Below are 27,445 nucleotides of genomic sequence, written 5' to 3'. Positions count from 1 at the left end.
AGATTCATCTCGTTGGCTGTGTGTTCTGTTTTTGTGATGTCTATATCTGAAAATTACAAAATGAAGAAGGAAATGAGGTTGAAGAAAAAAAAACAGAATTCAGGAATAACTCTAGCTGGAAATCAGATTTTCAGAAGAACAGGAAATGATGTCACAGGTCTGGATTTCTGGATTATCTGAAAAAATCGGTGGCATAAGTGTTCCAGGCATCTTCTAAACAATAATTTTCTAGGACAACTCCTCCTTCAGGTCTTTGGTCAGACTTGTCGATTGTCTTGTGATGTCATGAAACAAAAAGCAACTTTTACCTGCGACCCCTATGTATCAACCAATGATTCAAAAGCAGTAATCCCTGGAGAAGTCACAGATTCCAAGAAAGTTAATTGAAATCTTGAAGCTGACGCATGTGAGAAATCTTTAACCGTAGACCGAGCATCAAAGATTTTACCATTGTTTGGCAAAAGTTAATGAAAAACAAGGAAAACTTGATTTTGCAACAAAAAAAACTCAATAACATGACACCCACGTCCTGCAAATCTACATCTGGGAATTTCCCCATTCCTGTGTCAATTTATTTGTTTGCAAAAAAATTGTTTGATACTCCAAACTTTATGTTTTATTCCAACCATCAACCAGTACATGATGAAACTTGATATGCTAGTCCAATTATGAATGAGGGGATCCGTGGTCCTTTTTTGTTTTTTTCTACACTTCTGCATAAAGCTTTAGCTCCCAGAAAGATAATATTTCAGAAAAATATAATATGATTTCGTAATATTTATTTATTTATTTACTGAAAAAAAAATCCGAGGAAGGGGGTGAAGAGTGAAAAAAGATACACGAGATCCACTGTTTTTATTTTCTAATATCAATAAATTGTTGTTGTTTTGTTTTTTTAGGGACATTTTTCTTTTGGCAAGCTCACAATATAAATACAGAAACTGGGATGGAGGAATGAGGGACCGGTAGATAGACGGGACATAGACAAGCTACTGTGATATGATAATAAAAGGTTGGACTTGAAGAGCTGAGTGAAATTAAAGGGTAGATCAAACGTAAAATGCACCGGAAGACAAAAGAATGGAGGAAGAAAACCAGGAAGGAGGGAAAATACAACAAGAAGAGTAGGAAACCTGAGGACAGTTACAAAGGGATGTGGGAAAACAATGTGGAGAAAGATGAATAAGACAAAAATAGTACATAAATCTCGAAAAAACACTATCTACAGCCATTCGACAGAAGAACTCTCGGATACTCCTCCGTGAGAAGATTCTTCTTTCTGTTCTATCCGTTGATATTGGGGTTGGGGAATGTTCGTAAAAGAGAGAGCTTTCCCGACAAGAGAGGGTTCTTGTCTAGGTACCAATGACGGCCTTCTTGGAATATCAAGAAGTGAAGAGCTCAATGTGTTTTCAGATGATGGTCGCAGCATGTGAGCAGATGAACAATCAAGGTAGGCGGCGCTTCTGAAAAATGGAAATTAAGAAATGTTCTTTTAAAAAGTTTTTGTGACTCACCTCGACTGAATTTTGGATTTCCCCTTGAACGGCGATTTTTTCATAAGCGCGGAACGCGTGTCAAGTCCAGCAGTCTTGATATGACTTCCCATTTGTTGGATATTCTTCCAGATCGGCGTTAGAGACGTGTTGACTGTGCTGGTTGCGTTTCCGTTGTCAAACACGGATGTGTTAATGGCTGATCGTGTTCCATTTGCTCGGCCTGTGTTCGAGCGTAAGTTCCGGTTGAGAAAGGAATAGAAGAGCCAGTTGAACGCGGATTGGGCGTAGGTGAGAGAGTGTAGAATGTAGATCATGGCGATTTCGATGTTGTGCATGCGTTTCTCCGAGAATAACCCGAAGAAATAGGTTTTCTCTACTCCTTCTGGCAATGCCTCAGTTACCGTCTCTACAACATCCATCATCACGGGACCACCTGAAAAAAGCAACACATAGTTGTGGTTGAACTGTGAATAAAGTCAAAATGATTCTAGGCATTCAAAAGTCAATCTAATTCAAAAAATCTACTTGAAATTCTGCAGTCATTTCATGTGTTCTTCATTTTCTTAAGCTCTACACAAAAACAAAGTAATGAGAAGAGACAATTTCTTTCCTGAAAAATAGACGCTCTCAAGACCCCTTTAGTGGTCCATGGATGTTTTGATAGCTTTGGTAGCTTTGATAGCTTCGATAGGTCACTCACCATCTCTGTATTTTTCCAATAACCTCACAACGAGATAGTGAAACCGCATTGTCCAATAAGGGGTCCAGCAAATGAAGTAGAAAGCAACCACCATCACACTGCACTTGACGACTCTACCCAAAGAAATGCTTGTTTTCTTTCCAACAGTTGAAAAACGGGTATGACGGTAGAGTTTATGAAGAATAGCTAGGTAGACACCACAAATGAGCATGAGAGGAACCATATAGCACACGATAGCTTGAGCCAAGTCGAAAAGAACACTTGCAGATCCTCCATCAAACGCACACTTCATAATCTCCTCATCCATATTGTCTTTCATCACTTGCATGGTCGCTTTTTGGGTCACGGGGATGATGAAAATCAGAGAGATCGAAGAGCAGACAGCAAGTACGCATAAGGAGAATTTAGTGGTTCGAAGCCAATAGAGAGTTGGGTGGCAGACAGCAATGTACCGATCCACAGAAAGTGCAGTCAGTACCATGGGACTCAAGGACTTGTTGATTGCCTCACAGAAGTAGCTCAGTTTACAGGCCCATAATCCGAAAGGAAAGTGATTCACGTAGACATCAGTGACTATCATAGGAACTGGGATAAGGGACAACAAGTCCACCACTGATAGAAGAATGAGATAAACGTAGGCTGATGATTGGACTACCGTTTTGTAGGGTCTACTTCGGTTCGTGGAACATCCAGATAGCTGTTTGACCACTTTGATTAAAACCCAACAGTTACCTCCGACTCCTGTGACTGCTAGACAAGCGTATAACACCATAACAAACATGATTTCAAATTGAATCTCCATGGGCTCTTGCAATGGGTTCGTTGAGTTGGTACTTCCATTCGTAGAATTTACCGGTGTCAATATAGGGGTAGAAGGCATTGTTGAGTCCATCAATGGCATGAGAAGGATGATGTCGTCGGTTGGCGAAATATTCAGAATTATTTGTGGACGACTTCAAGAAGCCGGGTGGGCGTGTCACTCTTTGTGTCTCCGAGCAGGTTGTGTTGCTCTCGGCTCCCCAAGTTGACTGGGGTGTGTGGTCGGGGGGCAGGGCTCTGGGGCTCCTCCTCAAGTAAGGCGTGTGTCCTCTCTCCTATGGGGTCGCCGGCGCCGCCTACAATATGAATCTTTAACTTGACAAGAAAGAGAGAAGAAAAAACGAGATATGGGTAAACATGAAAACTATGGCAACTTTGAGATAATTAAAATTCGAATTTTCAAAGAACTGTTTTGGGAATATTGGAAGATTCATTCACGGGAAAAAGAGAACAAGACACAAGAGTTGAGCATAGAAATTGAAATGAATTCTGGAAAAATTAATTTTAAATATTCTATGAATCAACAAAAAATAACAAGAACCAGAATCATCGAAGCATAAAATTTTTTGTTTCTTCTTTTTCTTTTTTTTTTATATGGTTTTGTTTCCGTTCTATTTTTTTTTGGTTTCTCGTATCAAAATTCAATACTCAAAATTTTGAATTTCTTGCTTTTGCACTTCAGAAATACCCCAATTTTAAAATTTTTTAATGGAAAACTGATACCAAATAGAGTGAGAAGGCGTGAAAAAGACAGAAGGCGCTAGGAAATATGATATTGTTTCTTCTTTCTTGTTTCTTCCTCCCGAGTGCAGCTTCTCATCCGTTTCTCAGCATTTTTTCACTAGAAAAAGTTCAAAAAAGTTTATTTTAAAAAGTTTACATCATATCCGTACTAGCCATTAACAGGTTTTTTTCTTAAAATGAATGATAGTAGTCATATCTCAGAAGTTAATGGCGTTGAGAGGGGTCTCCCAAGGGGGCCAGATGCTGAACTATTTCTCAAAAACTAATAACATGTTCGCCTACTTTTTGTCAGATGTGTTTTATGAGCTTTTTGAAATGAGAATGAGGTGAGAAAAAAAAAATTTGCTAACATTTTTGTTTTGAATTATATCAGAAGAGACCTTACAAATTGTTAAAAGTGTCTGAAATCAAAATCTCCCAACTGCTACTTACAAGAAACACTTCGCAAGTTCTCACGTCGAGTTTCTCACACCTAAGCAACTTGGGACAAGAGGTGCTTGGTACATACACTAGCGATACACTTCCTACGCTTCAGAAATAGAATATGTGATATGGCACGGGGCTTTTTGAAGTGAGTGTTGGAAAGGAAAATTTGTGGTTTCCAGAACCGCTTCAGAACTACAAAACGAGGATTATGCCACTGCAATTTTTAGTTTGTAAAGTTTGCAGAGACTTTCGGAGAAGATTTATGTGTTGATCGCTTAGGAAAGAACCATTCACGTGTAGGAACCAGGGACAGAACTGATCGTGGGATAGAAACTGGTAGATAAACAATGAAGTTTGCCAGTGATCAGGTGAACAATCGGTTTTTGCTTGACCAAATGAACATCATAGTTCTGTAAATATGTGTTCACTTACTCTTAATACTAAAACTTCTAACACGAGCTACATTTGAATAGACGCTGATTCAGTAGTTTTCAATCAATTGCTTATTTAAAAAAAAAAGAACATCGTTGTTCTTTGAAAAAAATTACAGACAAAAATTAAAAAAAAAAACCAAAGAAGATCCACAACAAATCAGTCTAGCTGTTATAGTACAACGGGGAAAGTTCTGAACGGAATCCCGAAAATACCGAAAATTCCAAAAATTTCGAAGGAATGAAATTCCGGCCGGAATATTTCCGAAGCTTTCTTTTGGGATCCGATTCCGATCAGAATGTTTACAAAGCTTTTTTTTTGGAATTAAAGATTTTTGAACTACGGTATGCTGCGAAAACAAAATAGATTTCCGGCAAAATTACTTCAGATATTTTGCATTTTCAACATTTTTCTGTAATTTGTACACTTATTTGGGGGGGGGGGGGGGTTGCGTGATGGAAAAATGAAATTTCAAATTTAGGATATGGATTTTGAAAAATTCCAAAATTCCGAAAATTTCAAAAATTTCAAAACCGGAAACCTCTGAATTTACGAGTATTAAATAAACAAAAAATTCTAAAATTTCAATTATTTGAAAATCTGAAAGTTTCGACGTTCGGAAAATTTGAAAATTCGAAAATTCGAGTATTCCAAAATTCCGAAAATCCATATTTTTCAAAATCGGAATTTTCGACATTTCGAAAAATTCTAAAAAAGCCATTCCGAACACTGTACACTCAAATCTGATTTCTGATTTGTACCGAAGATTATAAAAATTCTCTTGTTGCTCATTTAAGACGCAAGTTCTATTTTCACACCTCCGAGTTCTATTCTTTTCCGCATGATATGACGGTATATTTCGACTGATCGTTGAGCCATGGGTGTGAATGAAAAACGAAGTAAAAAACACGAGAAAGAAAATAAGAAAAATAGGCGACAATGACAATAACAACACAATGCACAGGCAGCGTCATCAAATTTAGTAGATCCTGGTGTAGGGCAGAATTTCGGAATTCAAATTCATTTCGAGAACGTTCAATTTGATGGGTGTTCGGGATTTTTGACTTGATCGGGTTGTTTTTTGTTTTCCTAGTAGTAATAATAATAGTAGTGGAACAAAAAACCAAACCACCCACTTGGAATGGTACTACGAGTGACCAACAGGACAATTTCCAGGACAGAGGGTTCATTTTTCGGCTTCCGGTCACAAAGGCGAATTTGTGAGATTCTCATGTTACACCGGTCCACTTGTGAAGGTCTCTAGTGAAACGGACGGAGAAAAAAAACAAGAAGATTTTTCGTAATTTTCGTAAGATGTGAAATGAGAGGAACTGAAGAATTTTGTTTTATTTTTCCTTTCATCCCGTAAGCTTTTAACGATGACATTATCATCATTCTGCGGGAAAGAAGAGAAGATAGAATTATCCTAGAAAAAATCCCAGATAAAAAAAATTGCAGAGCAAAAAGAAGGTCTCTAAAAATTGGATTAAACAATTCTGATAAGGTGATATAATCTTGGGATTATTTTTGGAATTATCCTTGAAATTAGGAGGAATTAAGGGTGCGGAGGAGAAAAATATAATGCTCAGTGAAACATAAGAAACTCTCTATTTTTGGATATATCTTAAACTTTGGTCTCTGGTATCTAGGCTGATTTCGGAAAATCAGAACAAAGGGATTTGTTTTCTTTTAAACAGTGCTGACCATAAATTCATGAAAAATGTGTTTTTCAGTTGATTTTTAGGAGTCTGAAGTTCGGCTGGCACGGTCGGATCACTTTGAAAACTTCGTAGGTTATAAGACAGACTATCAAACAGACCTAGATTGAAAATGATGCATATACAATTTTTCGAAAAATCCTAGTTTTTCAGTTATTCGCCGATTTCCGAAGGACACCCGTATACAGTACGAAAATAGGCAAAAAGGGTGTCTTTCAGAAATCAGCAAATAACTGAAAAATTAGGAATTTTCGAAAAATTGTATATTCATCATAATTTTCAATCTAGGTCTGTTTCATAACCTACAAAATGTTCAAAATGATTCGCTACTACTCGGCAGCTGAGCTCCAGACTCCTAAAAATGATAAAAATCAACTGAAAAACACTTTTTCTCATATATGTATCCCCAGCACTGTAGATTTCTGGAAAAAAAGTGCATGAGTGGAAAATTAGAAGTGCTTGGGAATCAAGAAATTCTTAGTTTAGAAAAATAATGATGTCAGAGAGTCAATATTCTGAATTCTGGTACACCTAAATGCACTTTTCAACAGAAACAACAATTATTTCAGGTTCCAAAACACATGGATAATTTGGAAAAAAAATGGTTCCACCCCCCATCTACGTCTAGCCACCCATGTGACAAACAAATTAGTCTTATTTCCTCCGCATAACCACGCTATTCTGTTTTAAAAAACCTCTCCCCATTATTTGTTTACCAAGATTAGTCCATTAGTTTATTACTTTCATGTATCTCCGAACAAAAAGTTTTACATTAGGTCCTTGGTATACTGTATCCACTAGTACGAGTCGGCTGACACAACTTTGCGCGACAAAAGTTAATTAAACTCAATGAGATCCCGAGGAGAATGTGATTTCTAAAAAGCCCCATCCAGTTCCATATAAGGGCAATATATCCCAAAGAGTGAGAAGAAAAAGAGAAAATGAGGAAGCAATGTTTGCATTGTGATGTTGCACCACGCACCACGTCAAAAGAATATGGTAGTGGGGTAGGGGAATGGTGAGAAGACGTTGGAAACAAGGATGAAATGAGAAATCGGTTCGTGGAAGAAACGAAGAGAAAGACGAAGAATGAGGAGAAGCTCTTGGTGTCAAGGAGAGAAAGGAAAATAGTGCTGGAAGAAACCGGCAGGATTTAATTAGAAAAGTGATATGGCCGCTTTTTGCGACATTGGAATATGGAATCACTGTTTTGTGTGTGCGTGTTTTTCCACGTCATGTGTCATCGGAAAACTTTTTTCCGTCTCGAGATATATCGGGACCAAGTTTGCTAGGTAAACCCATTTCTGAAAATTGAATATCCAACTTTTTTTTTCAAAAAAATCGTATTCATTTTTCAGCACAGAGGTGTAACTGATGAAAGGTTTGTAAAACATCGCCAATGCGCCTTTAAAAAACAGTACTTTTCAGTAATTGTTCTGTCAAAATAGTCGGGAAATCCCGACGGGAAATACTTTAACAAAAAAAACAGAGTATTGAGGTCGGGGTTTTGATAAATAGAAGTATACAACAAGTACAGCCCGAGAATAAAAAAAACATTAAGAAAATAGTGGTTTTGAAATGTAAAAATTTCGCTTTCATGGAATAATTCTAATAGAAAATGTACAGTAAAAAATTTTCACAATTGATTTTTGGTTATTTTGACCATTTTCAGAACTCTTCATATCGGCTGTCAAGTTTTTATATATGATTTCAAAAAGTTGGATGGTTTCAAAAAAAAACTCTAGATGGAAAAATTAGCATTCACAGTTTTTGTTTAAATCCTAGTTTTTCAGCTTTTTGCAGACTTGCGAAAAAAAACCTATGTTTGGGTCTTTTCTGTACTAAAACGTGAAAAAAAACAGGTTTTTCAGAAATCAGCAAATAACTTAAAAACTAGGATGTTTTGAAAAAAAAATCTGCGAATGCAAAGTTTTCAATCTAGGTCTGTTTTATACTCTCCAAAATTTTTTTAATGACCGGAAACTTGAGAGCCAAGCTCCAGACTTCTGAAAATCATACTTGTAACGGGCCGGCCGGGCTTTTTTTCGAATTTCGGAGGCCCGGCCCGGAGGACCTGTCATTTCACAAGTTTGGAAAATTTCAAAAAACACATAAGGGACCCTTATGTGATTTTTTTCGATCAAAAATTTTTTTTTGTAGTTTTTTCGATCTTTTTAGAGCAAACAGACAAACAATCCGAAATAACAAAACAAAAATGAAGAAAATTTATTGAGAGCTCAAAATTTGGCTCAAAAATACATAATTTTTGATACTGGGCCTTCCGGGCCGGGCCCGGGCCTTGAAAATTTCTTCAGGCCCGGCCCGGAATTTTACAAGTATGCTGAAAATGGTTAAATACAACTGGGAAAAGAACTTGAAAATAAAAACATTTATCGGAAAAAGTATATCCTATTGACCGATACTGTAGTAGACACAAAAATTCTAATTCAAACATAAAAACACAATTTTCGATATAGTGATTTTTGAAAATGCAAAAAGCAGTACTGAATTGAACTTCTCAACAGTTTTCCCATTTATAAAGTTTTCTCAATAAAAACTCAGGGCTTTTTTTTTGAAAAACACAAAAATCAGCTGTTACCAAAAAATCATTTTCAAAAGAACAACAAGAAAATGTCTCTCTACAGCAAGCAAGTTTCAAAAAAAACCTTGAGTTTGGTGGATTTAGCTAAACAAAATGAGTGTTCTTGTTGTTTCTTCCAAGAACATAAATGCCCCCGACAAACGAAGGACAACAAAAAGAAAAGAACAAGCAAACACATGTTACGAAAACCACAAATCTGGAGTGGGTAAAATAAAACACAGTTGTGGAACTTTTCGAATAGGAAACTTTCTGTTTTTATGCATCAAGAAAGGAATGCTCGAGGAGGCATGACCGATTGAGTGATAATGTCTATGATAAGACAACAAAGTCCGGCTCACTGTTTCAGAGTGTTGACTAATACCATAGGGGCTCTGGGTCTCGACGTCACTACTAGGCTTAGGCTACTTGAAAACGTAAAGTTCAAAGATTTTTCATTGGAAAGAACTTGAGTGCTTTGTGAGTGAGAATTTCTGAATGTTTACTGTTAGGCATGACTTTTTGGTAGTCGACGAGAGAGCCGCTAAAATTACGGTAATCGAATTATCTTCGCTGTATTTTTCATAGAACTTCCTTTCCAGTCAATTGTTCTTAGCTGTAGACAATTAAAGAAAAGTGCTATTTGAATACAAAGGAAATCTACTAAATTTTATGTCACGTGGGGTCGAAGAAAATTATTCTTGTACAAATATAAACGGCTGAAAAAAATCGGGATAATTTGATAGGGATCAGCATTGTTTGGAATAGTTTTTTTAGGTTTTTAGAAAGAATTTAGGAAATTCCAAGTTTCGGAATCGCAAAATATTCCAGTTTTTAATATTTCAGAATTTCGGGATTTTCCGATTTTTAGAATTTTAGAATTTCGGAGTACTCCGTTTCCGAAAATTTTAGAACATTCCAATTTCAAAATTTTTGGAATTTCAGACCATTCCAATCTTGAAAATTTTGGCTTTTTAGAATCTTGCGATTTTGAAAATTTAAAAACTTCGTAATTTTGGAATATTCCCATTTTGAAATTTTCCAAAAAATTTTCTTTCCGTAAGATTAATTTTTCAAAAAGAAATTCCACTTTCCCATCACAAAAAGGCGAAAAATTGGCGAAAATTGACAAACAGATTTTGAAAACGCGAAAAAAAACTCGAGACCCGTCAGGATATTTGTTGCGTTCGCCTTTGGCATACAGTAGTCTTATAAGTTACAGTTTTAAAAAATGGAGACCATTCGGGTCGAAATTTAGTTCTGCAAAAGGTAAGAAATTTTAGGAATTCCGAATTTTGTTCCAAACATCCTTGATAGGGCAAAAATAAGAGCTAAAAACAATTGTTTAATTAAATTCAAAAATTTATCTCACCTAATCTTTAAATCACTGTACGTTTGTTTTGGAAAATAAGAACAAAGCCCCTACTATTTCCCGTCAACCCACTTCTCCTCTAGAGAAGCTAGTTAGCACTCGAATTTGATAAATAGTCCTCTGAGATTGCTTTCCTTCTTGTGGATACATTGGTGTTGCTGGATTTTAAGAAAAATAAAAGAAAAACAAACTATAGTTTTTAGTTTATTTTTTTTATTCGTATTTACATTTACACGTGATATCAATCACAAGTTAACTATAATTGAGGGTTTGAGAGTGCAAAGAATTTCATGAAACACTGAATAAGGAACATTAAACAGACAAGCGGGAAAAAAAAATTTTCTCAAATGATGTAAATCGTCAAGAAAAACGCAAGTTCTTGTGAACTTATAGAGTTCTAAAATAGTCAATCATTAGACGAAAATAGTCATTAATCTGCAGATACAATATATACAAAAAGCGGGGGCTGCTTCTACTCCAAAATGGAACGTGACACGAAATAGAATCAGAAGAGGCGAGCACCAAACGTCATCATGATATACGGGATGAAAGTGTCCCAAAAATGCCCACAGATGGTGTGGGAAACAAATAAAGAGCGGAGCGGAAAAGAAAGAATACTCTAGCGGAGGGAGTCAGATACCAAAATATTCATTTTCTCGCTCATTTAACTAACCGGATATAGTATGCCGAGGTTCCCACGCTATTTAGTAGTTCAATCTATACGAAAAACTAACTTTTCTTGACTTTTCGGAGCACTTTTTGAGGATCATAGACATCTTTCTGTTTTCTCTAATATCTCTTTTATTTTTCCATCTCTCATGTTAAATTTTGATTGGAAAAGCAAACTTCATAATACAATCTACAAATAGATTGATAAACTCTTTTCTTTCCCCGTCATATTGTTTAAGGTGACCCTTCTTTGTATCAGATCTAAAGTTTCTGAACTTGATAAAAGGGGTTTCATGGATTCAGAGATATGGAAAAAAAAATGAGACGATGTGAATGCAGAACCGGTCAGTAAGATAAACAAAAACGTATTTACAGTTGATTTTCGGACATTTTCAAGAGTCGGTAGTTTGGCTGTCAAGTTTCCGATCACTTTGAAAACTTTTGAATGTGTTAAACAGACCTAGAAAAAAAAACATTGAATTTACATCATTTTTTTTGAATTCCATATTTTTTAAATATTTGCAAGCTTCTGAAATACACGTTTCCAGTACAAAAAGGGCCAAAAAAGGTGTTATTCAGTAATGGGCATATAGCTGTAAACTTCGGATTTCGAATAATTCTCTGAATGCAAAGTTTTTAATCTAGGTCTGCAAAGTGATTTGCAACTTGACAGCCGAGCTCCAGATTCCTAAAAATGGTGAAAATGACAGAAAATAAACTGGAAAATCTTTTTTTATTTTTTTTTACCGATACTGTATGTAGCCCGGAGTCGTACGCTAAAAAGTTGTACGTTTTGAGCGGAATTACTTTCACATTTTTCAAATCCTGTTTGCCAATTTGAGCGCTTTTTTAGTAGGAAAAAGGGGATTTTACAAAAAAGGTTAATGTTCGGAAATTCCAAACATTTGAAGATATATTCCGAAATTTCAAAATTCCTAATTTTTAAATATCGGAATTTCCCGAATCGCTGAAATTTTGGAAATTTGAAATTTTTTGAAATTCAAGATTTTCGACATTCCAAAAAAAATTCCAAAAAAGCCATTCCAAACAACTCTGTGTTAATACCAACAAGGAAAAAAAAGCGCCCTTCAATTCTCCAAAAAAGAAAAAATTTTGAAACTGAACAGCAAGATGAAAACACGTGGCGAAAAATGGGGATAAAAATGGATACTCAAAAAGCAAACAGTAAAATCCTCATCGGAAAACAAAATAGAAAACCAATAAAAAAAGAAAAAAAAAGGTCGGTTTAGGATCAAGATGACTTTTATTTATTTAGTTCAATCATCAATTACACTCGTGAAGTGCATCCTCTCACTCTTCCGCGGTCAAAGACTTTGAAGCTGCCGCAAATATTCCAAAAGTCAAAGATATTTCTTGAAAAAAGAAAACTGAACACATGTCCTGTCTGAACAATTCAAAAATATACAAAAAGTCAACATTTTTCACTTCAAAAAAAAAAGTCCAGGATAATCAAATTGCTGAGCTTCAAGTATACATGTATAGAGTGAAGTTGCAAAATTTTGAAGCGAAAAAAGAAAAAAGAAGTGTGAAATTCAAGAGAAAATGAATGACAAAAACAAGATTTTTCTTTCTATTCTTGGTCATTTTTTCTGTCATTGGTCAGTTAATTTTTCTAATTTTTATATAATAGATTTTACTTCCTCTACAGGTTCCTTAAACGTTTTTTTTTTGTTTACTCTGTTAGTTAGCACTCGTAAAACTTTTTATGATATCTGAAACTAGCTGACAGGCATATGATCTTGAAATTGGATATAAAAAAAAATTAATTAGTGCAATTTTCAATAGACCCTGACCTTGTGAAAAACGTTCTGCGGTGAGAAATCGCTCATTTTTCATCAATTTTCTCTTAATTACTTCTAAATGAACGTCATAAATGCATATTGAAAAAAGAGAGAATAACAGAGCTATGCTGAAATTGGAATTGGATGTTCCAACTGTTCAAAAACCAATTTTCAGGAAGGATACTTTTCCCTGCAAAACAGGTTTTGCTAAAAGAAATGGTCAATTTTCCATTTATTCTGGAAGAAATTCATAGAGCATTCAGAATACAAAACAAAATAAGAAGAAATGAAAACAGCTCACTTCACGTTGAATTTTGTATGCAGTGGGTAAAAAATATGTTGATGGCAACTAACGGTCGAGAAGAAAAAATTTAGAGTTCACATGTCGCGATGATTTTGCAAGTTTCTCTTCTTATCAGTGGTCTCTTTCAAGTTTTGTTGCTGCTGGTGTCAATGTTTCAGTTTGAGAATCAGCTAGACAAGTAATTGACAAAAAATGAAATAATTTGGTTTTTTGAGCTGTGTACCTTATAGACTGACCCTCTTATATGTCAGCCAATTTATCTCGGATTCTGTAAAAAAGATCAAAAAGTGGTCAACAGGCAAAATAATTTTGATATGAGGATGAACATTTTTTTAGTTCACAATTTTTGATACCTTTTACAGGAAATGTGCTATACAGGATGAAATTTCACGGTCTGCGGACATTGCATTAGAGTACTTACGGTAATTGATATTTGAAGTTTACAAAAAATAAAGAATATTAAGAAAAAGCCTCACGGATCAAAAAAAATGTGAAAATTTTCACTGGTATAATTGGCTCTGCAAGAGTTAGTTTTTGTAAGACCTACAGTACCGGGCAGAAAATTATTACTGTGAACCATTTAATAGCATGCCCTCTCCCCCAAACCTTCAACTTTGAGCCCATATATCTCATTTTCTATAAATGATATCAAAAAGTGATCAACTGATAAAGTGATTATATTGATATCGAAGATATTTTTATATTTAAGCAATTTTCGATATTTTTCACAGGAACCGAGATAAATTGGCTCAAAGTTGAAAATTGGAGGAATACATAGAAGCGTTTACGGTATATTTTGACTTTTCATGGCGAGATAGTCAACTTTGTTGTTCTAAAAAAGTAGTTCAGATTCGTTCAATTTGTCTAGAAATTTCAGCAGATATCAAGCAAAAAGGACTCCGTTTTTAGGTTGACAACTAATTTGAACGAATCCAACAGGGCGAGATAAGGGTACTAAAGTAACAAAAATCTCATTTAAAAGATAATTTTGGCATATTCGACTTTTTCGGGTACAAGACACATATCTTATCAGGATAAAACTTCAATAATTGAAACATTTTCATGTTTGGCATAATTCAAATTTTTAGAGCAATGGAAACATTTTGGAATACTTTTTGAGAATTTCAAAGTTGACTTTTTCCACTTAAAAATAACAATATGATATTTTTTTCTTGGAAAAGGTAGCAAGGTTCCATAAAGAATGAGTTTCTCTTTTGAATGATTTATTCAAAACTGAAAATAAGACAATTAACAACGAACAGGAAGTAAATGAGCTCAAAATACTCAAACGCCTACTGTATCTTCTTCAAAATTAAGAGTTCGGTTCGCAATTTCCCTTAGGATATTTTTTCGAATCTCCATGAGAAAATGAAAGTTGACAATTAGAAATTTTCAAAAATCCAAAAAACAAAAATAACAATCGGAAAACGATAGGAAGAATGGAGTGAGGTGGGGGGGGGGTATGTGTGTGAATGCCTTCCTTTTCATTTTTCTAACAATTAGCCGCCATTTCATAAGCGAGTTTCCATTATTTTCAGAATATGTGTGAAAGCGAAAAATGGAGGAAGATGAAGAAAAACTAGAAGAAGAGGAAGATGAAGGAAGCGAGGAACGCAAGGATAATGGTGGTGGAAAAAGGCATCACAAACAATATTCGGAAAGGATTGACATTGTCCCTCCCGACCACCAGGGGAGTAGGAAGTGCTAGAACAGAGATTCCAAAAAAAAAAAAAGAAAAAATTGTTTGATGGGGCCAACTGGAGAAATAAAGTGACTTAACCAACTGATAATACTGAGTAAAATATTTGATAAGAGGAAGAAGAAGCAAAAGTTACGGAAGACGAATGATGTCATAAGAGGCAAACTGTCAAATTCTTTAAATGTTTTAGGTGGCGTTCTAGAAAGTGCGGAACTATCAAAATCGCAATTCTCAAAACAGAAAGAAATAGGGGAAGGAAACAATTTGATGTTGGTCTGAAGATCGTGGATCCAACACCCACCCATTCGCAAAAAGAAAAAGATTCCAAAACACTCAAATAATTTTTTTTCGGTTATAAATATTTTTCTTCCTCTCTTCCCTCCGACCCAACGAGGTGGTCAAATCTAGATATAAACATCATTCATGTGTTTTGATGAAGATGATACCCAAATCCATCCTAGTGTTCAAGTGCAAATGACGGAATGTGCACTTCAAAATTGGTGGGGTAGGCAAAAAAGATACACAGGGAAAATAGGGAAGCGCAAAAGAGAAAGAAAACCAAAACCCTGGGTCCCACAGAAATTGAAAAGTGAAGTAAAATAAAAGGAAGAAGAAGAAGAAGAGAGGAAATCAGAAAAATGGTCACCGGCTGGTCATTTTCGAATGGCTATCTCCTCAAAATGCATTTACAAAATGAAAAAAAAATGCGTGGAGAGTAGCCTCTCACTGCTCGTTTTTGTCTCTAAAACTGATAGAATACTTTTTTCTTCTCACCCAGTGGTCGCCGCTCTTTTCCTGCCAAAAAAATATGTACAACCCTCGCCTCATGGGATATGGAAATGACTTAGGACATGTTCGCCTGGATTTCATTTCTAGTATTATGTGTTTTTGCAAGAGGAAATGGACAGGCGACCTACGAAAAAAGAGAAAAAATGTAATATCATGTGAATGAGTGGAAATTTCTTTTGAAGATTTTTCTGAAGGGTCAGGGTGTTCGTCATCAATGTTTTGGTAAGTTGAAATGGAAAATCTCATACAACAAACGTTATTCAATCACTAATTGTTTTCAGTTCCTTATTTTCATGTTCCTAGAAGAGACCCACGTCAAAAATTATGGCAAACAATGATTTCTATTTACGAACATCTGATATCCATTGTTTCTCAACTGTAGTCATATGAGAATTGTGACAACATGAGAAGACTTCCGACATTTCTAGAGTTTTATGAATACGTAAATATGGGGGGATTTAAACTAAATAACCGACGTTAAGAATTATGTAACAATAGACAGAATCAAAAGATCGGCTTCCTCCCAATTCCTATCATAAGATTCAGTTGACACCAGACACACGGGAGGATTAAAACGTCAATGGGTGTTCGGAGATCGAAATATGTTGGTCTTCAGGGTGAAATATGAAGCAACATGTTTGAGAAGGGACATTTTTCAAACTTTTAGTTAGGCTCGGAATAGACGAAATGAAAAGTTGCAAATGAAAAATCATTTAGCCGGAAAAGATTTTGATAAGCTTGAGCTGGCAAGGTTAGAAATTTGAACTAGAGTGATGTTCGAGCAAACTATTGGTCTCATTTTGGGGAAGTAGACTTCAAGTTCTGACTTTGAATTTCGAATATACCAAATTAACAGTTCAATATGATCCTCAGACATCGTTTTTTGTGCATTAGTCTAATCGAACACCTTTATTTGAGATGGAAAATTAACTAATCGGATCAAGCACAGTGACACTACAAAACTGAAGTTTTGCATTATATGATTTTCGTACTTTTTTCATTATTTAAAATTTTTGTTAAGTTTCACAGAAAACCTACCGATGGAGTATAAACAATTAAAGAATAAAAAGAAAGAATTTGCCGGAAAAACGAAAACTTCAGTTACCATAAGCACTAATAGAAGGCGCCCTAAATTTCAACTTCGAGCCTATTTGTCTCACTTCCTGTACCAGATATCAAAAATTGGTAAAATCAAAATATATTTATTAGAACTGCAAAAATATTTCGTTAGTTGATCATTTTTCGATATATTATACAGAAAACGAGATAAATTGGCTCGAAGTGAAAAGGAAGGACGTCCACATGCATGAAAGTTTTCACGGTATTTAATGGTATCTAAGCTCAAATCTCAGATCACGGATAAATAAAGGCTCAAAATAAACTAATTAAAAAAGATGCAAATAAAAAATCTTTTAGCCGGAGAAGATTTTGGAAATCTTGAGCTGAGAAGATCAGAAACTTGAATTAGAGTGATGTCTTAGCAAACTACCAGTCTAGTTTTGGATAAGTAAGCTTGGATTTCGAAATTCGGACTACAGATAAGACAAGTTATCAGATCATAATAAATCTCAGACATCATCTTTTTAGAATTAGTCCAATCGAACACTTTCATTCGGAGATCAAATGAGATCGAGCATAATCAAAATACAAAACGTAAATTTCACACTGGATGGCTATCGTACTTCTTCTCCATTTATTTCTAACTTTCTTAAAAAATTTTCAAAAGATCAGAGGAAATCAACTGATTGAGTACAAACAGATAAAATATAAAAAATGAATGAATTAACTGAAAAATTTTAACATTTGATTCAACGTAAACATTACATTCGAATGCTCCCAAACCGTTTACCTTGAGCTCCTATATCTCACTTCCTGTGAAAGATATCGAAACGTGGTAAACTAGGAAAATTTTCATTATAATATCAGAAGAAGTTTGTTAGTTGACCACTTTTTGAAATCCTTCACAGTAACCAAGATAGATTGGCTCAAAGTTGAGGGGGGTCACACATACATAAGAGTGTTTCCGGGCTTCCAAGTTATCTAAATTTTAAATAACGTATCTAAACTCAAATTTTGAACATCTGATAACTGTTGGATCCAAAACAGAAAAAAAGCTGCAACTGAAAAAAAGAAAAACAAATGAAAAATCATTTAGCCGGAAAAGATTTTGATAAGCTAAGGCTGTAAAGATGAGAAATTTGAACTAGAGTGATGTCTGAGCAAACTGTGCTTCTTATGTTGGAGAAGTTGGTTTGATATTTGGACTACAGTTAGAGTGAGTTATCCGTTCGTAACACGTCTCAGACATCATTTTTCTGAATTAGTCTAACTGAATACCTTCATTGAAAAATTAAAAACTATCAAATGGGACCAAGCACAAACAAACTACAAAACAGAAATCTCAGACTGGGGGACTTAAGCACTCTTTACCATTTGGTTGGACGATATGACAAAAAAAATAAAAAAAAAGAAAATGAAACATTTGATTTACCGTGAACACACTAATAGAATGCCATTCAAACGGGTTCACTTTAGGCCTATATATCTCATTTCCTGTGAAAGGTATCAAAAAGAAATTAACTAATAAAATGTTTATTATAAGATTTCAAATATTTTGTTAGTTGACTATTTTTTGAAATCTTTCACAGAAAACGAGATAAATCTGCTCAAAATAGAAAGTTACGTTGGTCACTCTATCAGAGTGTTTACGGTATTTAGAGTTATACAAATTAAGTGTTCAAACCACGGATGAATGGTAAACAAAGTTTCGAAAATCGTTTTGAGCTCAAAATCTACGGTATCAAAAGATGAGGAAAAAATTACAAGTTGACCCTAAGTATGCAGAACATCCTAACCTATTCAGTTGTCATACCACCACCCAACTCCCACGCGGATTCTTTTCCTACTCATACCCAAAAACTGACACATGCCTATGAATATTCCATTCGGAATTTCTGATTTTTTGGAGAGCAAAAGTTTTTGCAAAAACACGAAGTAGTGTGGAATAGTGGAAGAAGAATAGTGTGAAGCGCACATCTGGCTCGTTAGAGTTGCGAGAGGAGTGAAATTTATAGAAATCAAGAGTGTGAGAGTGTGTGGATCATATGAATTTATGTGAACGCTGCTATACGCCATTTTCTGAAGACCTTAAGCTCATTTTTGCTCAAGCTCATCAAGCAAAGACAAGGGAATAAGAAAAGTTAGAGATAATGAAAAGACATTGAGAAGATAGGAAAAGAATAGGAGAATTGAAGGGAAAATGGGGTGATAAAGATAAATTGAAGAATGGAAACATCTCTTCGTTTGCAAAACAACTGCTTTTTGCTCTTTAGCTCCTCTAAAGTGCTCCAAATTTTTAAAAATACCAACAAAAAGTTCTGTTTGAAAAAAAATAAAATACGAAAACTGATAGTAAACCAAACGGGTGACTGTCATCCGGAATATTTACAGCGCCATGGCAAAACATCGAAAGAACAACAAACAATGGATAGTAACTAGATTCTCACATTCGTTATTTTTTTCCACCAATTTCCAATTCCAAATGAAAACAATGACAGTTTTTGTGGTGAGAATGCAAGAGCCTTCTTTTTGTTTGCACAGATCAGATTTCTATGGGGCACAGCAGAAGGAAATTGCAACGATTGATGATCAATTCATTCCCGTTTCCTCCTTCCAGCGATTTTAAAAGGAATTGTGGGAAAAAATAAGAGCGGAGTGTTTTTTGACTTGTGGATTTTTTTTGTTTAAGTCAACTAGGGTCTAAGAAACAAAAAAAAACGGTTAAAAGAGAACTTTTAGGCCTTAGAAAATTATAAAAACTTATTTGAGCGAAAAATTAGGCCTAGAAAACCACCCAGATCATGAAAAAAGAAGCAAACCTCAAATCGGAAATTGAATATAAAGTACGTAGTAAGTCATAGGACCAGTGTGTTTTTGTTATTTCGTTCTCGAAAAGTTTAAAGAAGATTCAAATCTTTAAACTGCATAAAATGCTAATACGAACCATATGCTGAAGATCACAGAATTCAGGATCTACCCGAAACACACTAAAAATTGGAAATGTGGTCAAGCATCTCGTTTTTCAAATTATTGAAATTTACCTTTGGAAGAGGTAGAAAATGACAAATCTTATCAAAATTGAAAATCCGATAAGGAGCTTGTTTATGTAAACATGTGAATATCAGATATCTAACGGGTGTAGATATCACACTGTTAAAGAAATTTGTATTTTTTTAGCACTTGACCAGAGGCACATTCAGTGTTTTTTGATATACAAGTTGATGGATACAAATAAATAACCATGAGACTTTTTTCAATGAGAAAATTATTCAAAATAACAAGAAACTAGAATAAAAAATCGGTTACCGTAAACTAATAGAAGGTCGTCTCATCCTTGAACTTTATGTTCAATTATCTCAATTGCTATAAGCGATATCAAAAGTGTACAAACTGATAAAATTTTGGTGAAATTGTGACGAGCCTTTAAACAGTTAACATATTTTTCTTATATCTCACAGGAACTGATATAATTGGGCTCAAAATACAAGTTTGTGGTCATTTTTTAAAGTGTTCACAGTAATTTGTTCAGGTTTCAAACAGATTTGAAATTATGAAATTTGTATTTTAAATCATATCTCTAATTTCTATCTGAACCATAATAATATTCAGTAAATTATCAGGGTGTTTGGTTGGTGCATACGGATCAAGACAATCATCACAAATTACTTTATATTTTCATACAACCAAGAGCAGCGAATACCATTTTATTGTCCTACTATATTTTCCCAGGAACCTCATTGACTCTAGTCCAATTTTCAGACTTTGGCAGGTCTTCGAATGACCTATGTCTAAAAACAAGTTGTCTATAACAGCATGATCGGAAAGCTAGAAAGTATTCAGAAAATATGTAACACTGATACCTTACTATTTTAAAAATTTTGGCTCCAGAACTGTTCTCCGTCTTTGTATGAAGCTGAACGTAAAAGCTTGAAAAAACTTTGAAAAACCAACTTTTTGCTTCGAATTTCCTAGTATGGGTGCAGTAAATGTAGCCAAAAATACCCAAAATTCATAAAACATATTTCGTCCTTAAAAACTGCTTTAGAATAATGTTACATAGCTTTGACACAGCATCTTTCTAAAATTGACAATTTTAAAAATCACTGAAAACGCCTAAAATTGCATGATTTCCAAGACATTTTTGAATCATAAAGATCCCAACACATGTTTTTAGCTACTTGAAATTTGTCTAACGGTTTGCACTTTTCCCAGAAACTGACCACGGGACGAAAAACGTACCAGGAACTCACTTGGACACAAAAAACTGAAAAGAAAAGGTGAAGAAAAGGCTTCTTAGGTGTCTGGAGAACAAATTCCTGGAGTACTTGAAAAACGAAAACAACGAAGGAGGCAAAATACATAATTTATGTAAGACGCTTAGCAACTACAACAACTGAAATATTACACAGAACACAAATTCCATCTGGTCCATCTCCTTTGCACTTTCTAATCTGTCTACCCTCCTAGGAAAAGAGACAATCTTATTTGAGACGAGCGGGAAAAAACCAGGGTGAAAATAGTGGGAATTAATGCGCCCCCTTCTCGTTCTTCTCTTTTCACTCTCACTTTTTCCCATAGACTCAGAGGGGTCCGGCACTCATTTGAAAAAAAATTTTCAATGTCTTTTTGTTTTGTTTTGTAACTGATATTTGTATAATTTGTATAAATCATTCCATCCGAACAAAAAAAGTAACATCATCATAAATTTGTCATCAACATCATCGGCGGGTCGTCGACGCTGTGCGAAAACTGTGTCGTATTGTGTCTTCACATGTGTCCAGATTGGCAGAAAAAGGAGAATTTAATGTTCATTTCATGCATGTTTCGGTTTTGCGATTTACAGTTTTCTTATTGGACAAAAAAAGTGTAATTTTTTACTAGTCTAGAAACAGTTCATAATATTAGGAGTTTTCAGATTTTGTATGTTCAATGACATATTTTACAGTTAGAAACAATCTTGATAACCTAAGAAAAATCCAAAATTCTGTCTCTTTTTTGAAAAAAAATGTACCTTTAAACATGTAATGGGGGTTCTCTTACTTGTAACTTTTAGCCGATTTCTCTCGCTTTCTATCGAAGCTATGAAAAAGGTGTCAACTGATAAAACGTTAATCATAATATCATGTGTTTTGTCAGTTAACAAATTTTAGGTATCTTACACATTACAGGTTTTCGGTATAATAAAATGCAAAATCGTTTTCCTATTTTCTCGATATCTTTTCTTGCAGTTTTTATCTGTGTTCTGTTTATCAATAACTTCAAAAATCCTCGGTTTGTTTTTAAACTTCCTTATTTTCATTTTTATCGTCCCTTTTCCTGGGAAATCCGATTCAAATGCTGCTCATCCGGTTTTCATGCAAATACTGCAATTTTTCTTCCAGTTAGCTTAATTTCCGTATCTTATTTCTGTTAAATATTATATTTATATTACTCCGAGATAACCATTGATCACTTCCTTCGTCTAATCTGAACTCTGAACTTTGCCCGCATCAGGTGTTTTTTATCTTCGGATTTCACAATAGATCTTCTCTCCTGGTTCTTGTTTGGGGTCATGGAAAACTGGTTTTTCTTAATAAACATTGATTTTCCGTGTTTAATAATGCTATTTTTCGACAAATTATTGTTTTTATTCAGAAAAATGTCCTGTTCCTGTTGGTCCCGATGCAAACAGTCAATCTCGGTGAGTCTAATTGCATTTATCAGCAAAAGCTTAGTTACTGTTCATTAAATATTTCAACTATCTTCCTATTTTGAGAAATGCTGTCCTATTTTCTTCCCTCTCGCGTTTAACGGACCCTGAGACACACAAAATGCGCCTAGTCTCCCTACTGACGCATTGTTTACTATGTGTCCAATGGAACAAACCCTCTCGCGCACCTCCGTCCACTCGGACACACTTTTCTCCTCCCGTCTCAAGGTTTTGTGCGCCGCATCTTATCGGTTTTGTGACTGCGGAGAGCGAGTGGGGGGTATAAAGTTCTCCCATACATCACTTTTATACTCTTCTCACTAGCTTTTCCATTTATTTTTCAAATTCGTTTTTTTTCAGGAAATGAACCTAAAAATAAAAATCGCAATAGCGATTCTGGCCTTTATTCACATCTCGCTGGCTATTGCAAGAAAATCGACAGATGGCGTGGCCCACCACCGACTGGTCCGTCTGCATACAATGCTCATCACATCCACCGTTATGTTGACCTCCTCCTATTATATGTGGAAGAGGATCAACTTTTCGATCAAGTGAGTCGTAATCTGACTTAACATAACTGCGGGAGTGCATACTAATTGTGAGAAAAGTAAATTTTGCAAGAGTGGAGTGAAACCTGGGAATTCCTTTCAAAACCCTTTTCTTTCAGAAAGCACAAACCTCACAAATCCGAGAGTGAGATCTCTATTGCGAATAACTTAGAAAGTGATACTGATTTCGCAATAACGTGAGTCAGTTTCTAATTCAAACAGTGATGTGTGAGAGTGAGAAGAAGTCCGAAAAAGTTTGCACATAGATAGAAAAGTTCATGCAGACCCACAAGAATTCTCTCTAAAATTGACCAGAACAAAAAATCAAAAGTTACTTTTTTCCAGGTCTCTACTTCCCAGCCCAAACCCAGTTGGAAATCGACGACTCCGACTGTTATGTTTGCAAGATGTTACTCAAGCACTTTTGTTGCTGTTCTTGTTCCTCTCTCATATTGCTCTCTTCTTTTACTACATTTTATTGGGTGAGTGTTTGATGAATGGCTCAAATAGAACACAACAGATGACTAATGTGTCTGGTTTAGTGAACTTTTATGTTAATTTTTGAATTATCGTACAGGCAGACAAATTTGTGTTTGAACTGTGATGATCACAAAACATATGGGACAGGGAGAGAAATGTGCATAATACTGTGTTAAGCAGAGATATTCGGAATGGCCTTTTTGGAATTTTCGGAATTTTCAAAATTCCGAGTTCCTATTTTATATACTTTAATCAAAAATTCCGAGAAAACAGCTTCGGAAATATACCATTTTTTAGAATTTCCTCCATGAAAACAGTCAGAATTTTCGGACTTTTCATAATTTCGAATGTTTCTCCAAACATCTCTAGTGTGAAGGGATAAATTTGCTATATTTTCGCCAAATCATGATCTACTCAAAATCTGGAAAAAACGTTTTTCACAGGTCCGGAACCGAATGTCATCGCCATCACGGCTTTGAGCTTCATTGCTTGCTACGCGCACATTCTGATTTTCTTGCTAATAGCGGACATCCTTTACTACTCGACACGGATTATCCATAACAGAGTATCTGCAAATTCTGTGCATACGTGAGTATTTCTTGACTGAAGTTTCATGAAATCGCGTTTTAAGTATATCTTTTAAAGCTCGGTTGCTTCAAAAAACTCTATCGTAAAAATTAGCATTACAATCACAAAATTATACATGATTATTATGCTGGTGTCCAAAATTCAGGACTCTGGAAAAGGAAAGGATCGAAATTTCAGTTAATGGTGGTTCTCTACACGGGAACCGTTGTCCACGCTCACAAGTTTTTCACTGTTACAGCTCAAATAATTCATATAGCATAACATCTAAATATAAAACAGTTTTTCGACGTTTCGAAATAATAAGTTTAGCTTAAATTTAGAAAGGGAGATTCAAAGTCGCGTTTCTATAAATCGCGTAATTTTAATAAGTGCGCTTCGTTGATTTTTCCATACTTTGCATAAAAAAAATATCATAGATCTGTTTAAAAAAAAGGCACAAGTTTTGACTACAAAACGACAATGTATGAAGATGGCCATATAATGCTGTCCAAATCTTGAATGATTATTTGCCCTGGGTACAAGATTCACTTGAATTTTGTAGTCCTGTCACGTCAGATGTTGGTGGTCTGATGATAGTATATGAGTAATGGGTGTGATACCCATAACAATAATCATTTTGTATGTGACATGGTATCTGATTGCCTATTAATTTAAGGTTTCTAAACTAAATCATAGTCAACAAAAAAAAATTTACTACACTGACTTTATAGAAAAGCTAGCAAAAACAATAGCAAAATTATATGAAAAAAAAACAACGGATTAGAACTTTCAGATATCTTCATGAAAACCGAAGCTTCCATATCATGTTGGCTGTTATCCTTGGATTCATGTTCATGTTTGGTGGCCTCTACACTACACACACTGACCCAATTGTGAGGGAAGCAAGCATTCCAATGAACGTGAGTTTCTACAGAACCAGAAACTAAGGGCTCTTTCCGGGAAGAACGGTCCCAAAACGGGACCGTCGGTCCCATCATCGGACCACCGGTCCCAAAAATTGCGACAACGGTCCCATTGTTCCGATAACGGTCCCAATGTCCCGAGAACGGTCCCAACGCTCCGACAACGGTCCCAAGAGTACGACGACGGTCAACCAGGCTTAATCTGGAAGCCGTATTCCCGAAATACAGAGAAAACGGAATGGTTTTTCAAAAATCCAGTGGAAAATTTAACATTTTACTTGGGAATTTCAGTACTTTTTGACAGGGATTTTCACAAAATATTAGGTTTTTTGTATTGTAAGCTTAGGCCAAAACGCTATTTTCCGGCACTGATGTGAACAAGGCGTTTCAGCCTACGCCTATAATTATGAACCAAATACACTCTGAAAAATTCGAGTAAAAAGGTGCTGGAATTCTCAATTATATTCAAAAATTTTTTTTTTCGTTTTTATTGTTGAAATGTGTTTCATTTTCAAAACAAAAATTACAATTTCCGATTTTTCCAATAGGGTTTCCAGATTAAGCCTGGTTGGGACCGTTGTCGTACCCTTGGGACCGTTGTCGGATCGTTGGGACCGTTGTCGGGACAATGGGATTGTTGTCGAAACAATGGGACCGTTGTCGCAATTCGTTGGGACCTGCGGTCCGATGATGGGACCGACGGTCCCGCTTTGGGACCGTTCTTCCCGGAAAGAGCCAAACTAAGTACGTCTCGTATTGAATTGAATTGAATTGAATTCACTACGTTAAAAAAACATGGATAAAAAATGAAAAAAAATAAGGAGAGGGGAGGGTAGGGTGACATAGAAAAAGAAAAAAAAACTAATGCTACTATTAATAATCAATCAGGGGAACAAAAATCAAATCAAACAACGTCTGTCGGAGAGCGTCTTCAAACTCCATTTTTTGTGGAATTTACCATTTTACTGAGCACTCTATTTGTGAAAAAGGTTCTTTTAACTTTAGTTTTAGGAACCTTCCAAAAGTATGTGCGTTGGCTACGGGTTTTTGTTGCATTTATCTTAAAATAAGAACTATTATCTATATTTCTCCGACCTGCGATCATTTTTCTAAAAAACTTAGCATCGTACTTATCCCTTCTATGCTTCAGAGTTTCCAAATTATACTCAACATATCTTTCTACTGCTGACTTATAATAATTCATTTAGAAGTTCCAAACAAGCGGTGGAAATGTCTCGATTGCACTCCTATCTGACATCCACATCGGTCCATCTGTGGGACGGACTAGAATCGCAAGGATAGTAGAGATGACGAATGCTCTGAAGCCAGGTAAACTGGAAAACTGTGATTCATTCAACATATCTCGTCTTCAGACATAATCGCTATTGCTGGTGATCTTGCCGACGGACTTGTTCGAGACTTCCATGGAGCCGCTGAACCATTGTGCAATTTGAAAGCTCCAGGAGGTGTCTATTTTGCAACAGGAAATCATGAGTACATGCATGGAAACGTCACAGAATGGTTCTGGTTCCTGGAAAATTGCAATATAACGGTTAGCTTTTATAAAAAGATGATAACAACCGAAATTATTTTTCTAAAATTTTTGTTCCAGATACTTCACAACCAAAATAAGCATATTACGATAAATGGACAACAGATGTGCATGGCAGGCGCTGACGATATCTATGCTGTTCATGCTCATGTTCCTGGTCATGGAATGGATTTGAATAAGGCTTTATCAACGTGTGAATCTGATTCCACTAATGTTCTTCTTGCTCACCAACCGAATGCGGCAAAGGTGGTACTTAATGACAGAAATTTGAGCAAGAAAGTAAACCTAATTCTGTCCGGTCATACTCATGGAGGTCAGATGTATCCATTTGTGCCAATTGTCCATATTGCAAACGCTTTTGTGAGGTGAGTACGATAACCAAAATTACCGGAAGGTACACAAACATTTTTTCTCAAAAAAAAGTAAAAATTTTTTGTTTATTTTTAGCCATTCTTACCATTTTCAAAAATCTGAAGCACGGCTGTCAAATGTACGATCACTTTGACTTTGAAAGTTTTTGATGGCATAAAACTGAAGAAACGGGAAATAAAAAAAAAACTGGTGACAGTAAAAAGTTTAATTTAGACCTGTTTTACATTCTCCAAATTTTTGAAAGTGATCGAAAATTTGACACCAGAGCTCCAGACTCCTGAAAACGCTTAAAATTCCCAAAATATACTAAAAATATGTTTTAACCGGTACCGTGAAAGAACTAAAAATAATAATGAATATTTCAGGGGTCAATACTACGACAAGAAAACGGACACCTACGTGTATGTCAGTGCTGGCGTCAACTACTTTGGCCCTCCAATCAAAATTTTCGGAGGTTGTGAGATCATCTTCATCACAATGAATTCAAACCCATAGAAAAAAAATAATGTATAATTTAATATATTTATGCTTGTTGTTATGACAAGAAACAAGAACCGGGTGTAAAGAAAATTCTCATCAATTTGTCCCATTTTTATCAGCTGCTTTATTGTGCATCCACGACTATGTTGTGAAATTCAGACAAATTCTACGACTTTGTATTTAGTGATTTTTTTAATTTATTTGTTGTGAATAAACGTAATGAT

The 27,445-nt window shown here is 35.3% G+C and overlaps 2 protein-coding genes across 2 annotated transcripts; one reads left to right on the top strand and one right to left on the bottom strand.

Moving 5' to 3' along the window:
• Positions 1–1,222: 1,222 nt before the first annotated feature.
• Positions 1,223–3,079, bottom strand: CBG22750 (the record flags this gene model as incomplete). Its single annotated transcript, XM_002645454.2, has 3 exons — positions 1,223–1,466; positions 1,518–1,932; positions 2,200–3,079. 3 exons carry the CDS (start codon positions 3,077–3,079, stop codon positions 1,223–1,225), a joined length of 1,539 nt encoding a protein of 512 aa, XP_002645500.2.
• Positions 3,080–22,662: 19,583 nt separating this feature from the next.
• On the top strand, positions 22,663–27,236 carry CBG22753 (the record flags this gene model as incomplete). Its single annotated transcript, XM_045240338.1, has 9 exons — positions 22,663–22,850; positions 22,967–23,044; positions 23,193–23,329; positions 23,771–23,915; positions 24,688–24,814; positions 26,026–26,146; positions 26,191–26,369; positions 26,430–26,734; positions 27,107–27,236. 9 exons carry the CDS (start codon positions 22,663–22,665, stop codon positions 27,234–27,236), a joined length of 1,410 nt encoding a protein of 469 aa, XP_045097652.1.
• Positions 27,237–27,445: the final 209 nt, after the last annotated feature.

This window comes from Caenorhabditis briggsae, assembly GCF_000004555.2.
Source record: "Caenorhabditis briggsae complete genome, chrX, whole genome shotgun sequence".
NCBI classification, from domain to species: Eukaryota; Metazoa; Nematoda; class Chromadorea; order Rhabditida; family Rhabditidae; genus Caenorhabditis; species Caenorhabditis briggsae.
The sequence above is the reverse complement of the archived record's forward strand: the minus strand, read 5'-3'. Positions and strand labels throughout refer to the sequence as shown.